Genomic DNA, 18,262 nt, shown 5'->3' with positions numbered 1-18,262 from the left:
ACATGATAAATATATTATTTAAAACCTTTATTTTTATTATTGAAATGCATTTTCTTTTAATCATTTTGTTCTTTTTATCCCTTATCTAAATTTGTTTTTGATGACAATTTAATACTAGCAAATTGACTACATATCATAGCAGAATTACACAACGCACTTTGATTCCATCATGAAAACTTTCTTTAAAATCTATTTTTTCTGTTAATAATTTTAGTCTTTTGCCTTAGTTTTATTTTATATACTTCGTTATGGATGTTAGAGGCAGTTACAGATTGTGCTGATTTCATACAATGAGTTCTCCATTGAGATCCATGATCCCATTAATTCCAGGTAGTTACCTGGGTTTCAAGTACCAGAGATGATTTTCCTTTGGATCAAAAGGCCATATGTCCAATTATAGAATTGTTGGTGGCTCCGAAGATATGGGTGCCACTAGTGTACTCTTTGCATTATTATTGTGACGTGTTGGACAATGTTGGGGTTTGTATACATGGTAGATGGGCAGGACCCTTGCCTACTACCTTCCCTTGGAGTCTTGCTTGACATCTTCTGCTGCTATGAAAGCAGGCCCCTGGCCCTACTACAAAGTAAAGAAACAGATGACTCAAAACACTGATCAAAGATGAACAACAAAGTATCACAGTAGATACCAAAGAGACCCAAGGGAATACCTTAGGAGCCCTTACTCTATGAATTTGGAAAGTCTGGAAGAAACAAATGAGGTTCTAGATCCATTCATGTAATTATTTAATCCATTTTTGATCTCTTAATATAAGATAAACATTTTGTAGGTTATTTGTAGAACCTGATTGAAATCTTTATTTATTGATATTTTACATAACTTTATGCTGTGACTGATAGCCCTACCCTGTGTGTTACTTTGTGATGGGTCTAATAGTTTTATAAATTCCTAGACATGGGACTACTTAGTCAAATACATGAGCTAATATCACAGTGCCTGAAAATCAGATAGTCAATCATAGTCAGGAATGATATAATTGGTAATTTGAAAAAGTATAGCAGAAATGAATCTGAAATAAATATAATCCTTTTCTATCTCTTTAAGGAAGGGTAAGAGTCTAATGATAGTATGGAATATGTTTCTATATTAGAGATTAAAAAAAAACAGAAAAATCTAGAAGTGGATCAAAATAACCTTCTTAAAAACTTGTTTTAGCACCAGAGACGGTACTATTATCACTGTTATTGATGTCTTTTCTTTACAAACAATGCATGTACATTTAAAAGAAAGCTGTGCATTGGCCTTATAGTTCTGAGAGAAACTACCATATTAGTGCACTTGTTTCTAACATTTATATACATGTACGGGTGATAGGATAGGAGTGTATGGTCCATAAAATGATACATTGTATGTATCATTTGATATTCTGATTTTATAATTTGATGTAATATGAGCATTTCTGTCTGTCATTTCATACAATCTATGTTACTTAGTGGCTATCTAGTGTTTCATAATTTATTTATCCCCTGACCTTCATTTTACTATACTTCATTGGACTGTTATAAATATTAGTCCTGTGAGCATTTTCACAAGTAAATTTATCACTTCTGATTATGCAGTTAGAGTAAACACTTTTAATTGGAATTGCTATCTTAAAGAGAATGCCACATAAAGATTTCATATAGGATGTGATCTTATCATGTAGGTTTCTGTCTTTAGTATCACCAGGCTATCATAATACTGTATCCCTTGACCATTTAGCTCCTGGGTTTCTCATGCTAGTTCTTAGGATGACTGTAGGTATCAAACAACTGAGTCATTAAACAGTGACATCAACTGCAAGGATATTTTAGTGGATTGAAAAACAAATGGATTGTTGAAAATGAATTGGGTACCTAACATGATTATTTTATGCCAATCATGTGGTCTGCATGGTGATTTGATCACCTTCATAATATCTTGCATGGCTTCTGCATCTACCATAGTGTGCCTGCCTGACCATTAGGGTTGGCCCCTCTACTACTCTATTCTAAGAGCTACCCAGCTGCCTATTCAGACAAAGGGTCTGTGATGTACACAGCCAACTTCTCTGTTTCTTTCTGTCATTTCTTTGGTTACTCCCACTTTCCTTTCTAGTGGTGTGATTGTCCTTTGGGGCTTTATGGAACACTTCTTCTTTCCCCTCTTCTGATTTTAATCTGTACAATGTAAATAGGTATTTGTTCCTCTGTGTGATTAGAATGCATAGAGAACAAATCATGCGTGGAACGCCTCTAGGAAAACTTATCCCATCAGAGTACATCACTCCTGTCTTTTCCATTTTAACACACATTGGCAGAAACAGAACAAAGAGAGCAGATGGCTGAACTTTAGAAGCCAGAGGGCTCATAGTGAACCTTCGTAAGCAGACGGACCTTTGAGGGTTATTGGCATTTGACATTTCCTCAAGCCCTTTGTACAACTGGATGCTTCTGATTTGGAATGGTGGATGTTCTCAGGCATCAGTTGATGGTGCTGCTGAAGCGAATAGGTCGTTCTGCAACTCTAGAATCTTAAAGATGCATTTGCATTCAACTCTATCACGTGGCTCTGATTCTGTGGGATTACAAGTGTGTGATTCTCTCTGTCTCCGACAGTTCACTTTCCTGTGCTTAGGAAATCCTGGTTGGGGGCTCTAGAGCTATACTTGAGACCCTATCAGGTTTAACTATGTAGAAAGAGAAGGGCATGCTTTAAGGATAGAGATATAACACAATTTAATGTGCTTGGACAGTAATTCTTAGTTACTGAATAATTCTATTAATGTATATTGCATCAAAAATATATTTATAAAGGCTTTATAAAAGCTTCTTTGACATTGCATTTTGTTTTGTTGTCAAATTTTTCCTAGAAAGCATGAGAAAAAAAGAAGCTATTTTTGCTCTTTCTAATCAGAATGGGAAAATTAATGTTGCAAAAGATATTGAAAGTATTTATGAAAATGAGAATAGTGGCTACTCCAATGAATGGCATTTATTTCCTCAACTCTAGATTTCCATTAACAACTAAAATCTGGGGATGTCCTCATGATGAAAATGAGCTGTGCAATATTACATATATAGAGAGGGATTCATGCTTTAAATTATATAGATCAATACTACCTATTAAACAAAAGAACAATAGTGGGTATGGTAGAAACTGTTGTCTTGTCCTGTTTTCTAGGGAAAGGTGATGTGTTTGGAGACATCTTCTGGAAGGAAACCACCCTTGCTCATGCCTGTGCCAATGTCCGGGCCCTGACTTACTGTGACCTGCACATCATCAAGCGAGAAGCCTTGCTCAAGGTCCTTGACTTCTATACAGCATTTGCAAACTCATTTTCCAGGAACCTTACTCTCACGTGCAATCTAAGGAAGCGGGTATGTTGTATCTCCTTTCTCTTATGAGTATCCAGGGGGCTAGCAGGCTATGTTCTATCAGCCAAGAATGGAAAGTACTTCATTTTAAAGCGCTCCATTCCCAACTGGATAGGGTGATGTAATTTTCTTTCCTTTTATTTACACTGTTTACTTTAAAGGGAGAAGATACTCTGATTACCTAAGTAAATATTTGAGTCTTTATCATGTCAGATGTAAAATAAAAACCAGACTTGGGGAGAAGCAAATAGGACTGGAAACTGCTATGGCATGATATATTATTAGTTAGGATTCTGAATGTCCATAGTCCAAGAATCTAGCAGTTGTTCAGTTCACAAAGCTGGATGTCTTAGTATGTGCCATAATCTCAAAGAGATAGGCTCTTATGTCAGTGATGGAATGAATTTGCCAAAGAGAATGAGGTCCAGCAGGCAATGAGCCAGAGAGTCTTTCTTCCATATCCTTTTTTTAGGCTGCCACCAAAAGGTGTGGCCCAGATTTAAGGTGGACCCTACCTCAAAAAATCCAGATTTTAGGTAGATTATCCCACTTCAAAGAATTCAATCAAGAAAAATAAAACAAAACAACAATAACAAAAAAACCCAAAACCCTCACAGGTGTACACAGCACTTAGGATTTTAGTTAATTCCAAGTGTAGTCAAGTTGACAACCAAAGATAGCCATCGCATATGGTTAGTTCCTGGAGTTTGTGACAGTGATCTAAAAGGGACAGCAACATCTTCCTTTTGTGGTGTGGATGTCTCTAAAGTTGGGAAGATCAATCAAGCTGGCTCCTTATTTTCTATTCTCATGCTCTTTCCATCCTTCTCATCCCATAATCAACTTACAAAGCTTCCTGTTCAACAAGTCTTTCAAAGAACACCATCCAAAGAGTGACTGAGGCATGCCACATACCCTGTAAATAAATACGGGATTTCTTTACTCTGGTGCAGTTGCAAATTCGATCTTCGTTACCGTTTGTTTCTTTATTGATGAGTGTGACATAAAGTCAATTTGCATAAGGAAACCTACAGTCTCTAATTTATAGGTCATTGGGCATTGGCTAAGACTCTTTTATGGCTGAGAATGAAATACACATTTGAATAACTGGACTTAATGAACTTCACATAAAATGATTGCCTGTCTATAGTTAAGTATTTTGGAATAATGAACCCTCCTTTCTATAGCCTCTTAAATAAAACTTTTCTTGTAATTAACGTGAATGCAAACAAGACAGTCAAGAGAGAAATTAATGTCTCTACACTGTAGCAATGCAGAAACAAACAGAATTAAATCAATGTGCTACTTACTCAGGGTCCAAGGGAAGTCTAGGCTACCAGGAATGGGGATAGTAGTGAGTTTTCAAACATCTGAATTGTATTAGAGCTATGTTTCAGTTCATATGTTTGTTAACAATTTATCATTAAATATCCAGAACCCGTGGGACAAGTACACATGTGTAGATAACAGAGATGAATCACTGACTCCCCGTGCTCGGGAAGCTTCAAATGCATATAGTGTGAAATGCTAGCAATCTGACATTAGCCAGTGATGGATGAGGGTGAGGGACCCAAATATGAACCAAATATGAAATATTCTTGCTTGCTGTTAAGTAGCTCATAGTTCTTGTGTTCATAATCTGCCTTCTGCTGTAAGGTCCCCATCTACAAACAACTACTTGAAGCTCTTATATTCACACCAACTCAAATTGGATCAGATTTGGAATTTTTTCCTATCCTGTAAGGTGGGCTAGAACCATTATCTTTCATCATTACATTTTGCGGAATACATTCTGTCATCATATTCTTCAAAACAGAGTTCTGTTTACAATAAATCTCACTTGATATTTATGACATTTTTGATATAAGATGTGGAATTACTTCTTCCTCCAGCCAGGTGAAGAAATCAGGCCACTGGGTTATTATTAAATAACCAACTGTCCTAGTTAGGGTTACTATTGCTGTGATGAAACATCATGACCAAAAGAGAGCTGAGGAGGAAAGGGTTTATTTGTCTTACAGTTCCACATCATAGTATAAAACTGAAAGAAATAAGGACATGAACTCTAGCGAGGCAGTTACCTGGAGGCAGGAGCTGATGCAGAAGCCATGGGGGTATGCTGCTTACTGGCTTGCTCCTCATGGCTTACTCATCTTGCTTTCTTATAGAACCCACAACCACCAACACAGGGATGAAACTACCCACAACAGCCTGGAACCTCCCCCATAAATTATTAATTTAAAAAATACCCCATAGCTGGGGATTATAAAGGCATTTTTCAATTGGGGCTCCCTTATTTCAGATGACAGCTTGTGTTAAGTTGACATAAACATAGCTAGCACAGCAACTGATATGCTTGTGGGACAAAGTCTCAAGAAGGAATAATTCAAACAGATCACAAATAGAATATATATTTCTTCAAAGTAAGTTAATCATAAATCTCTGCTTCCTCTTTTTTTCTCCTGTACACTCCTGTGCATGTGTTTATACAATACAGGTACAACACACACACACACACACACACACACAAACATCACATACAAACCACACGTTTTGCTTGTATTAGAGTTGACAGACTCTCCCAGTTTTTTTTTTTTTTTTAATTAAGCTAGTAGACTGAGAACTCTTGTTTGTTTTTATTTTTTGAATCAGGATCTGGGAACTATATGCTTGTGTCTAAGATTACTAGTGTGTTAAGTTACAGCAAGTGGCTTCTACCTTTCCAAATCCCTTGTATCATTTTTAATTTGTTTTCATAATCCTGTCCCTCTGTTCTTAATGGATTGTTTAGTAACTTGGCAAACTGTGAGAACAGGATGTGTTGCCAGTCACTGCCACTTCATTCTCAGCCAAACAAAATGTGAACAAGAACTGTGAAAGAGTATCTGAGTATCTTCCAATGATTAGTAGTACTAACTACTATTTAAACAGCAAATTTTATATGTGTGGGCAGAATTTATTTTATATATGATGATATTAATAATGTGAGCATCCCATAAACAAGGCAAAATGGTCTCCATTTCAACTATAAGTAGAAGGTTCTGAGAGGGGGATTTATACCTGTCAAATAATTTGCACAGGTCAAGGTCTGGATATTATCCATTCATTGATTTTACAAACTTCTTACAATGCCTGCCAAGCTTTTTCATAAATGTCTTTCCCAGACACATGCCCCACAATTTGTAGGATGTCTCATCTGTTCATTTACATTATTCCCCATTGATTTACTAAGTGAAAAAAATTTCATGCTGTTATTGTAAGAATGATAGTGATAAGCAGTTGTCACTTCTATAGCCAAGACCATGTTCTTGGTGAGGTATAGATCTCATAGTGACCATAGTTGTTCAGTAAGAATATAATTCTACTAAGTGGGGTATCAGAGCTTGAACCAAAGTTCTCAGCCACAGTAGCATGCAGCTCTGTCCAGTGTACACATTTATACATTGCTCAGTGGAGATGTTGTAGAGTGTGTGGTTTGCAATGACTGTACAAGACAGGAACTAGGTTATTCTCTGGTTGCTTGTCCTCAGAAGTTTCCCTTAACAGAATATTAAACCATAGACTTTTTTATTTAAAAAGTTCTTGTGAAAAAATGTTTTGGTGATTGTATCCAACAATTGGGATTAGCAAACTTTTTGAATCAAGGATTAGACAGTAAACACTTTAGGGTTGCCAACCTCAGCTATTCAACTTCACCATTGTAATGCAAGAGTGACTCCCTACACTAGTCATCATAACAGAATATAGCCAGGAACTTTAGGATGTTTTATATGTTAATTTTATTAAATATCAGCAACACAGTATTTCCTATTGTATTCTTGTTTGAGTTTGTATTTACACAATGCTCCACAGAATTCCAGCGTTTTTATGTCCTCACCCTTTATCTGGCCTCCCTCTGTTCTATGGAAACCAGGAAGTCTCAGTGGCTGTGCTACCCATGGCTTTGTCCAGAGCTGTCAGAAGCTGATTTAGATATGATTTGTATCAGAGATGGTGGATGTCTGGAAACATCATAAAAACCAACAGTGAGGATCCTTCCAGTCTCCATCTGCACCCCAGAGTTAAACCTGTGGCCCAGTTCTCTGTCCCCAAATCCAGCCAAGAGAGAGATGGTCTCCCAGGAGTGCTGTCACTCCTAAGTTCACAGGTGATACAAACCCTTTTGCTCCAATAACTGACCAAAGAAGGACCAGCGAGGAGACTACAGGGCACAGCGATTGTGGAGCAACTGGGGACAGGATCCTCCTGGTCTCCATCTGTTCCCCAGAGTTTACCCTGTGGCACAGCTCTCTGTACCCAAATCCTGCCTGGAGACAGCTGGTCGCCCAGGCTTACAGGCTCACAGGAGGGACAGGTTCCTGTCAGAGACAGCAAAACCACCTAACACCAGAGATAACCAGATGGTGAAAGGCAAGCTCAAGAACCAACAGAAACCAAGGCTACTTGGCATCCAGTTCTATAGCAAGTCCTGGATACCCCCAACACACTGGAAAAGCAAGAATCGGATTTAAAATCACATCACATGAAGATGATCGAGGACTTTAAGAAGGACATAAATAACTCCCTTAAAGAAATGCAGAACACAGGTGTACAGGTAGAAGACCTTAAAGAGGAAACAAAAAAATCTCTTAAAGAATTATAGGAAAACACAACCAAACAGGTAAAGGAATTGAACAACACCACCCAGGGTCTAAAAATGGAAATAGAAACAATAAAGGAATCACAAAGGAAGACAACCCTGAAGATAGAAAACCTAGGAAAGAGATCAGGAGTCATAGATGCAAGTAACAGAATATAGGAGATAGAAAAGAGAATCTCAGGTTCAGAAGATATCATAGAAAACATTGACACAACAGCCAAAGAAAATGCAAAATGCAAAAAGAACCTAACTTAAAATGTCCAGGAAATCCAGGACACAATGAGAAGACCAAACCTAAGGATAATAGGTATAGAAGAGAGTGAAGATTCCAAACTTAAAGAGCCTATAAAAATCTTCAACAAAATTATAGAGGAAAACCTCCCAAACCCAAAGAAAGAGATGCAATGAACATAAAAGAAGCCACATAACACCAAATAGGCTTGACCAGAAAAGAAATTCCTCCTATCACATAATAATGAAAACATCAAACACACAAAATAAGAAAAGAATGTTAAAAGCAGTAAGGGAAAAAATGTCAAGTAACATATAAAGGCAGACCTATCAGAACTATACCAGATTTCTCACCAGAGACTATAAAAGCCAGAAGATCCTGGTTAGATGTCATACAGACCTTAAGAGAACACAAATGCCAGCCCAGGCTACCCAGCAAAATTCTCAATTACCATAGATGGGGAAACCAAGATATCCATGACAAAACCAAATGAGCACAATAGCTTTCCACAAATCCAGCCATACAAAGGATAATAGATGGAAAACTCCAACACAAAGAGGGAAACTACACCCTAGAAAAAGCAAGAAAGTGATCATATTTCAACAAACCCAAATGAAGATAGCCACACAAACATAATTCCACCTCTAACAACGAAAATAACAGGAAGCAACTATTACTTTTCCTTAATACCTCTTAACATCAATGGACTCAATTCCCCAATAAAAAGACATAGGCTATCAGACTGAATATGTAAACAGGACCCAGAATTTTGCTGCATACAGGAAATATACCTCAGTGACAAAGACAGATACTACCTCAGAGTAAAAAGCTAGAAAACAATTTTCCAAGCAAATGGTCCCAATAAAAAAGCTGGAGTAGCCATTCTAATATAGAATAAAATAGGTTTTCAACCAAAGTTATCAAATAAATAAATAAGGAAGGAAGGACACTTCATACTCGTGAAAGGAAATCTACCAAGATGAACTCTCAATTCTGAACATCTATGCTTCACATGCAAGGGCACCCACATTCATAAAAGAAACTTTACTAAAGCTCAAAGCACTCATTGCACCTCAAACAATAATACTGGGAGACTTCAACAACCCACTCTCATCAATGGACAGATCATGGAAACAGAAACTACACAGAGACACAGTGAAACTAATAGAAGTTAGAACATTGCATCCTAAAACAAAAGAATATGCCTTCTTCTCAGCACCTCATGGTACCTTCTTCAAAACTGATCGTATAATTGTGTGGGGCAGTGGGCTGCAAAGACAGCCTGGTCTCCAGTTGAGCATAGGTCTTGAACCCTGGGGAACCCAATGGGTGATGATTTCCACATACATGGGATGGAAGTTGTTCGATTATGTCTCCTGGACCCCTGGATCCTGTCGAAGATACCACCCCCACAGCCCCTGTGTGAGAGGTGTGTGACTATCAGTCCTGCAGACAATGTCCCAAGCTCTTGGCATTCTGGATAAACTCCACCCCCACAGATACCTGACTATAGCCAGGTATGCTCCTCCCCACAGTTACCTGATAACACAGCCCACTATAAAAGTGGCCGTTTGGCCCCTCTTCACTCTCTTTATGCTTTCACCTTTCTTATTCTCATCTCTAGCCCTCCTTCTCTCTCTCCCTTCCCCTCTCTCTCCACTTGGCAATGGCTGGTCTCTCTCCCTCTTTCTACCTTTCTCTTTCCCACTGCCTTTCTACAATAAAGCTCTAAAACCATAGATTGTCTCTGCTCATCAAGGCCTGCCAGGCTGGGGTCAGTGGCTTCACATAGCCAGATACCCACCAGGGGGCCGCATGGAAAGAGTGCTGCAGTCCTTCCACATCTGCCCATCCAGATCACCCAGAGCACCAGAACTCTAGTGGGATGCAGGCTTCTCCCACTCCCTTTACCACCCTCCCCGCCCCCCATGCCCTCTGTCCCACATAATTGGTCACAAAACAGGCCTCAACAAATACAAGAAGATTGAAATAATCCCATGCATCCTAACAGATCACCAAGAACTAAGGCTGGTCTTCAATAACAACAAAAACAACAGAAAACCCACATACACATGGGAGCTGAGCAATGCCCTACTCAATGATAACTTAGTCAAGGAAGAAATAAAGAAAGAAATTAAAGACTTTTTAGAATTTAATGAAAATGAAGGCACATCATACCAAAACTTATGGGACACAATGAAAGCAATGCTAAGAGAAAAACTCATAGCTCTGAGTGCCTCCAAAAAGAAACTGGAAAGAACATACACTCACAGCTTGACAGCACACCTGAAAGCTCCAGCACAAAAAGAAGCAAATGCACCCAAGAGGAGTAGACAGCAGGAAATTATCAAACTCAGGGCTGAAATCAACCAAGTAGAAACAAAAAGAACTATGCAGAGAATCAACAAAACCAGGAGCTGATTCTTTGGGTAAATCAACAAGATAGATAAGCCCCTAGTGAGACTAACTAGAGACAGTATCCAAATTAACAAAATCAGAAATGAAGAGGGAGACATAATAACAGAGGAAATTATAAAAACTCATCAGATCCTACTACAAAAGCCTACTATACACAACAAAATTGGAAAATCTGGATGAAATGGACATTTTTCTAGACAGATACCAAGTACCAAAGTTAAATCAGGATTCAATAAACCATCTAAATAGTCCCATAACCCCTAAAGAAATAGAAGTGTCATTAAAAGTCTCCCAACCAAAAACAGCCCAGGACCAGATGGGTTTAGTGCAGAATTATTCAAAGGCTTAAAACCAATCCTCTTCAAACTATTCCACAAACTAGAAACAGAAGAAAAACTACTTAATTAATTCGATGAAGTTACAATTATGCTCATACCTAAACCACACGAAGACCCAACAAAGAAAGAGAACTTTGGACCAATTTCACTTAAGAATATCAACGCAAAAATAAACAATAAAATTCTTGCAAGCCGAAGCCTAGAACACATCAAAACAATCATCCATTATGATCAAGTAGGCTTCATCCTAGAGATGCAGGGATGGTTTAATATAGAAATCCATCAACATGATCCACTATATAAACAAACTCAAAGAAAAAACCTACATGATCATCTCATTAGATGCTGAGAAGCATTGGACTAAATTCAGCACCTCTTCATGATAAAAGTCTTGGAAAATAAGGAATTAAAGGCCCATACCTAGACATAGTGAAAGCAATATACAGCAAACCAGTAGCCAACATCAACCTAAATGGAGAGAAATGAAGCAATCCCACTAAAATCAGACACTAGACAAAGTTGCTCACTCTCTCCCTATCTATTCAATATAGTATTCAAAGTCTTAGCCAGAGCAATTAGACAACAAAAGGAGGTCAAAGGGATACAAATTGGAGAGGAAGAAATATCTGGAAATATCACTATTTGCACTAAACCCATCTGGTCCTGGGCTGTTTTTGGTTGGGAGACTTTTAATGATGCTTCTATTTCTTTAGGGGTTATGGGACTATTTAGATGGTTTATTGAATCCTGATTTAATTTTGGTACCTGGTGATATGATAGTATACTTAAGTGATCCCAAAAATTCCAACAGAGAACTCCTAAACCTGATTAAAAAAAAAAAACTTCAGCAAAGTGGCTGGATATTAAATTAACACAAACAAATTTTAAGCCTTCATTTATTCAAAGGATAAATAGGCTGAGAAGGAAGTTAAAGAAATGACATCCTTCACAATAGTCATAAATATTATAAAATACTTTTGTGTGACTCTAACCAAGCAAGTAAAAGATCTGTATGATAAGAACTTCAAGTTCCTGAAGAAAGAAATCAAAGATCTCAGAAGATGGAAAGATCTCCCATGTACATGGATTGGCAGGATTAATATAGTAAAAACGGTCATCTTGCCAAGAGCAATCTACAGATTCAATGCAATCTCTATCAAAATTCTCACTTAATTCTTCATAGAGTTAGAAAGAACAATTCTCAAATTCATTTGGAATAACATAAATCCCAGGAGAGCAAAAACTATTCTCAACAATAAAAGAACTTCTGGTAGAATCACCATGCCTGTCCTCAAGCTGTACTACAGAACAATAGTGATTAAAAACTGCATGGTATTGGTACCGAGACAGGCACGGAGTTCAGTGAAACAAAATTGAAGACCCAGAAATGAACCCACACCTATGGTCCCTTGATATTTGACAAAGGAGCTAAAACCATCCAGTGGAAAAAAGACAGCCTTTTCAAGAAATGGTGCTGGTTCAACTGGTGGTCAGCATGTAGAAGAATACAAATTGACCCATTCTTATCTCCTTGTACAAAGCTCAAGTCTAAGTGGATCAAGGACCTTCACATAAAACCACATACACTGAAACTAAAAAGAGAAAGTAGGAAATAGCCTCAAGCATAGGGGGAAATTTCCTGAACAGAACACCAATAGCTTATGCTCTAAGATCAAGAATTGACAAATGGGACCTCATAAAATTTCAAATCTTCTATAAGGCAAAGGAAACTGTCAATAGGACAAAACAGCAACCAATAGATTGGAAAAAGATCTTTGCCAATCCTACATCCAATAGAGAGCTAATATTCAGTATATACAAAGAACTCAAGAAGTTAGACTCCAGAGAACCAAATAACCCTATTAAAAATGGGGTACAGGGGCTTACACAGTATGCCTGGTGACATTAGCTAGTGCTCGCTCAACTCTCTCAACAGGAAAGCCGCAGACTGCAAGAGATTGAACTGTATCTGCCTCTATTTCCAATAGAGTCATGTTCAACTTTCGCACATAAGAATAGATGAGAAATTTTTATTAGTCCTGTTTTGAAAAAAAAGTTAATATAAAATTATAGAAAAAAAAAAAGGAACTTGAAATTTAGTAACACAACTGCCACAATCTGCAGCGGCCATAGAAATGGTGGAGAAGAGATTTAATTTACTTGATTTTCTGTGGTCGTTGGTTGTTCACGAGTCTCAAGGTGATGGACTGAGAAACTGCTGGAGGTCTGGTTCTCCAGGCAGCAGTTCAGTGCAAGCCAGGGATTCGGAGATCTTCATACCATTCCAAGATCTGAGTGGGATGTCCTTTTGAAGGATGTGCAATGCTCAATCGTAAGTGTGACAAAGACTGACAAACAAGAAGCTTATGTACTCAGTGAGAGTAGCATGTTTGTCCCCAAGAGATGTTTCACTTTGAAGACATGGTATCAAGCTCTTTCTGAAAGCACAAGTTCTCATGCTGACGCTTGCTAGGGGTCACACTGGGTTGACTCAATTCCAAGCTTCTTTTATTTTCATTAGAATTTCATGAAGCCTTCTCACCGAGGGGTATCCACACTGGAATTTCCAGGAAGAAATCAAGTTTCTTAATATAATTTTCCCAAATGGAGCAACATATTGTATGGGCCGTATGGATTCTGTCTGTTGGCACTTGTATACTTTGGATTTTCCAGAGAGCCGAGTAATCAGTCAGCCAGATCAAACCCTGGAAATTCTGATGAGTGAGTTTGACCCAGTAGTTATGTGATCAAGTTCTACATGAAAGATGGCGTTATTGCAATGGCTGTCACATGTGAGAGTGGTATTCCTGACCCGATTCCAGGTTCTGTCATTGATGCCAAACTGTTCAATCCTTGTGGTTAATCAATGAATGGCCTGAAATCAGATGGAACATATTGGACTATTCACATCACTCCAGAACCAGAATTTTCTTATGTTAGCTTTGAAACAAACCCAAGTCAGACCTCCAATAAACCTAAGTCAGAGCTCCTATGATCAGGACAGTTGTGGAAGTCTTCAAGCCAGGGAAATTTGTGGCTACCTGGTTTGTTAATCAGAGTTCTAAATGTCGCACGGTGCTTTCTTTACCTCAGAAGATGGATGGCTTGAAACGTCTTGACTGCCAGAGTGCTATGTTCAATGATTACAATTTTGTTTTTACCAGTTTTGCTACTAAGAAACAGCAACAACAACAGAGTTGAGTAGGAAAAATGAAGAAGAAAAAAAAAATGCAAAAAGTGAAGTCACACAGGAGGTGGTAGCTGCTTTCTAGATGTTGACCCTGGGGGCCATGCTGACCATGACCACTACCTTGTAGTTGCAGAAAGCCCCAGGTGTAATGATAGTGTAATCATTTTGAAGTGTACACATTATTATATCAAGGATATCTTTAGATATTATTAGATATCTTGCGTGAATGTTCTCTTCTGTGTTTAGGTGGTCTGTGCCACCCTTGCTGCGGAACTGAAGTGCATGTAGAAAAGAACTCTGACTGTAGGAATCTTTAAGACACGTGTGAAAATGATACAATTTCCTTTATGCACACCGTAATGTTTCTGTAGGCATTGTCCAAAATCGACCATAGACAAGGCTTTCGTCCCTGTTAGATGCAGCCTCAGCTGACCATCTGCGGCTCTTCTATTACATCATTACCAGAGATTTTACATCCAGTTACTTCCTCTTTCTAGAGCTTATTCTCTTCTAATGTTGTTCAAAACCAATTTTTACTTCATACAGGTGTTTTATGTGATGGCAGTTAAAGTTTCTCTTCCATAAAAATGGGGGTGTAGAGCTAAACAAAGGCTTCTCAACTAAGGAGTATCTATTGGCTGAGAAGCACCTAAAGAAACATTCAACATCCTTAGTCATCAGAGAAGTGCAAATCAAAACAACCTTGGGGTTCTACCTCACACTAGTCAGAACGGCTAAGATAAAAAACTCAGGTGACAGCATATGCTGGCGAGGATATGGAGAAAGAGGAACACTACTCCATTGTTGGTGGGATTGCAAGCTGGTACAACCACTCTGGAAGTCAGTCTGGTGGTTCCTCAGATAATTGGACATAGTACTACCTGAGAACCTAGCTATACCACTCCTGGGCATATACCCAGAAGATGCTCCAACATATAACAAGGACACATGCTCCACTATGTTAATAGCAGCCTTATTTATAATAGCCAGAAACTGGAAAGAACCCAGATGTTCTTCANCAGAGGAATGGATAAAGAAAATGTGGTACATTTATACAACGGAGTACTACTCAGCTATTAAGAACAATGACTTCAGGAGACTCTTAGGCAAGTGGATGGAACTAGAAGGTATCATCCTGAATGAGGTAACCCAGTCACAAAAGAACTCACATGGTATGCCCTCACTGATAATTAGATATTAGCTCCAAAGCTCAGAATACTCATGATACAATTCACAGACCACATGAAGCTCAAGAAGAAGGAAGACCAAAGTATGGATGCTTCAGTCCTTCTTAGAAGGAGGAACAAAATAGTCATGGGAGGAAATATGGAGACAAAGTGTGGAGCAGAGACTGAAGGAAAGGCCATCCAGAGACTTCCCCACCTGAGGATTCATCACACATACGGTCACCAACCCGGTTACTATTGAGGAGGCCAAGAAGTGCTTAATGACAGGAGCCTGATGTAACTATTCCCTGAGAGGTTTTGCCAGAGCCTGACAAATACAGAGGGGGATACTTGCAGCCAATCATTGGACTGAGCATAGGGTCTCTGATGGAGGAGTTAGATAAAGGACTGAAGGAGCTGAAGGGGTTTGCAACCCCATAGGAAGAAAAACCATATCAACCAACCAGACCCCCACCCCAGAGCTCCCAGGAATTAAACCACCAACCAAAGAGTACATGTGGAGGGATCCATGGGTCCAGCTGTATATGTAGCAGAGGATGGCCTTAACGGGCATCATGAGAGGAGAGGCCCTTGGTCCTGTGAAGGCCCGCTGCCCCAGTGTAGGGGAATGCCAGAGTGGGAAAGCAGGAGTGGGTGGGTGGGTGGGGGAGCACCCTCATAGAAGTAGGGATTCGGGGGATGGGATGGGGATTTCTGGAGGGGAAACCAGGAAAGGGGATAATATTTGAAATGTAAATAAATAAAATATCCAACAAAAAATAAATACTGAAAAAAAAATACCAGCAAGACAAATAGGGTAAAAATAATTATCATATTGTCCATGGGAAGGTAGAGGTTCTTAGAATGAGATATAGAATTCCAAAGACTGACTGGATTAAACAAGAATTTCTCAGTCTGGCAGTTAGGAAGCCTGGGTTCTTTGGTGAAAGTATCTCTGAACTTTGCATGTGGTTGCCTTCTCATGGTATCTTCATGGTAGGAGAGGGAATGAGGGAGAGCCTTTCTTTTCATAAAAGGGCACTGGTGTACGTGGACTAATAAGCACACACGGCCTTGTCTCTATCACCATCACCAGACTGATGACTGCGCCTGGGCTCTGTGCCAGCTGCTAGCTGCAGAAGACTAGAATTTAGATCGAAACAGTAGCTATGCAAATATAAATCTGTCTACCTTTAACAGAAACCACATCTCCCTTATTTGTGACCCAGCCAGAGGGCCATCATAAAACAGGAAGGACCATACAAATAAGAGAGTCTATGGAGGCAGGCAGAGAACACTCAGGAAAAGGAAGAAACTGGCAGTTACTCTCAAAAATGGCGAAGTCACACTGATGGGCAAAGCTTCTGCTTCTCACTCAGACTGCAAACTGCTTGACTGAATGTTAGGCTGGTTTTCTTGGTAAACATTTACACATATGTACACACACACACACACACACACACGCACACACACATGCACATACACATATATGTGTGTGTATACATATATTAGTAATTTTTATTATTTACTAAAGTAATTTAATTATATACATGATCTATATACATATACATAATATACATATACATATGTATACATATAATCATACATATGTATATAGATTGTGTGTACATATACATACATATATACATATATACATACATATGTATATAGATTGTGTGTGTATAAAATCAAATTACTGTAGCAGATTATAAAAATAGTAATAAAACAAATTCACTCAGTTGCTTCTAAAATTTCTGCATAAACCAATGAAACAATCCAAAAAAGCAAAGCTGGTTGTTTACTTTCAGCCTAAGAGGCTGTGACCTAAATGGAATAAATTAATGAACCTTGGCATCACAGTGTTAGAAGCCTGAGATTCTTTTACTGGTAACCTGTAAATTTTGCTACCAAAAGATCTCCATTTTACTTGTTTGGGGATAAGTTCCATCTCATAGAGTAGACCTTAAATCCAATCAGATATTGGTAGGCTACTCACACAATATTTCTTCCTAAAGCATAGATATTACACAGATATTTTCAAAATTTGTCGTGTATGTTTAAGATATTCCAAAGCACGGTTTTGGTTATCATTATTTTATTTTACGTACTTAAAGCAGCTGTCCTGAGAAGGGCCCCCGGGCTTCAGTAAACAGCATGAGATTCAGCCTCTGGTGTAGAACTCAGGAACTAAACAGAGTTATTCAAAAGGCCTTGGTTGTGTTTTCTGTGATGAGAACCCACCTTTGTGGTTTATTGAGTTCAGACATGGCATCAGAGAGCAGCAGGGTTGAAATGTTTGCTGAGTTTATTATTCAAGATGCTATTTCTGGAGATGGTGGGAGAATGAGTGTGTATTGAATTCAGAACCACCTGCGGGTCTGAGTCAAAGGAGATAATTGTTATGCTCCATGTGGGCGATAGATTCCAGAAGATTCCCACTGGACTCTTAAGTTAATTGTATTTCTGATCATCCTCTCTAGCGGTTATTCAGTAGTATTAATCATTTACACAGAGGCAGATAGAATCCAGTAGAAATCATGGCTGTCCCTTGACAGAGTTGCTTAAATAGATAAACTAGAGGCTTAGATTTCAGAAGATGCCTATAATCTGATTAATGGTCCCTTTCTGTGCCTAAACTGTTTAGTCAAATAATGTGATTAATGTAAACAGTGTGATTATTTTATTTTGTGGAATTTTGGTATAGGCCAGTCAGAAAATGCCTACATGAGTTTCCCAGACACTGAATCCCTGGTGACTTACATGGCTAACAACGTCTCACATCCACTTCCACAGCTCTTGCTGGAGGAGTTAGAGCGGAGGCTGGGTCCTCTGGCCTAGCTTGCCCAAGGCTGGGTCCTCTGGCCTAGCTTGCCCGGACTCTCCCACACACAACTCGCATTGCTAGGCTTGCCTTGTGTGCTC

The 18,262-nt window shown here is 38.7% G+C and overlaps 1 protein-coding gene and 1 pseudogene across 1 annotated transcript in view; both read left to right on the top strand.

Moving 5' to 3' along the window:
* Window positions 1-18,262, top strand: part of Kcnh5 (potassium voltage-gated channel subfamily H member 5) — a 273,990-nt gene that overhangs the window by 211,160 nt on the left and 44,568 nt on the right. Inside the window, exon 10 of the mRNA XM_021201919.1 lies at window positions 3,164-3,360. Within this exon, the coding sequence (XP_021057578.1) occupies window positions 3,164-3,360 (197 nt within the window). The remainder of the gene's footprint in view (window positions 1-3,163; window positions 3,361-18,262) is intronic.
* Window positions 13,356-14,309, top strand: LOC110324390 (annotated as a pseudogene).

The sequence above is a fragment of the Mus pahari genome, chromosome 7 (assembly GCF_900095145.1).
Source record: "Mus pahari chromosome 7, PAHARI_EIJ_v1.1, whole genome shotgun sequence".
Lineage (NCBI taxonomy): Eukaryota > Metazoa > Chordata > Mammalia > Rodentia > Muridae > Mus > Mus pahari.
This window is presented reverse-complemented; position numbering and strand designations above follow the sequence as displayed.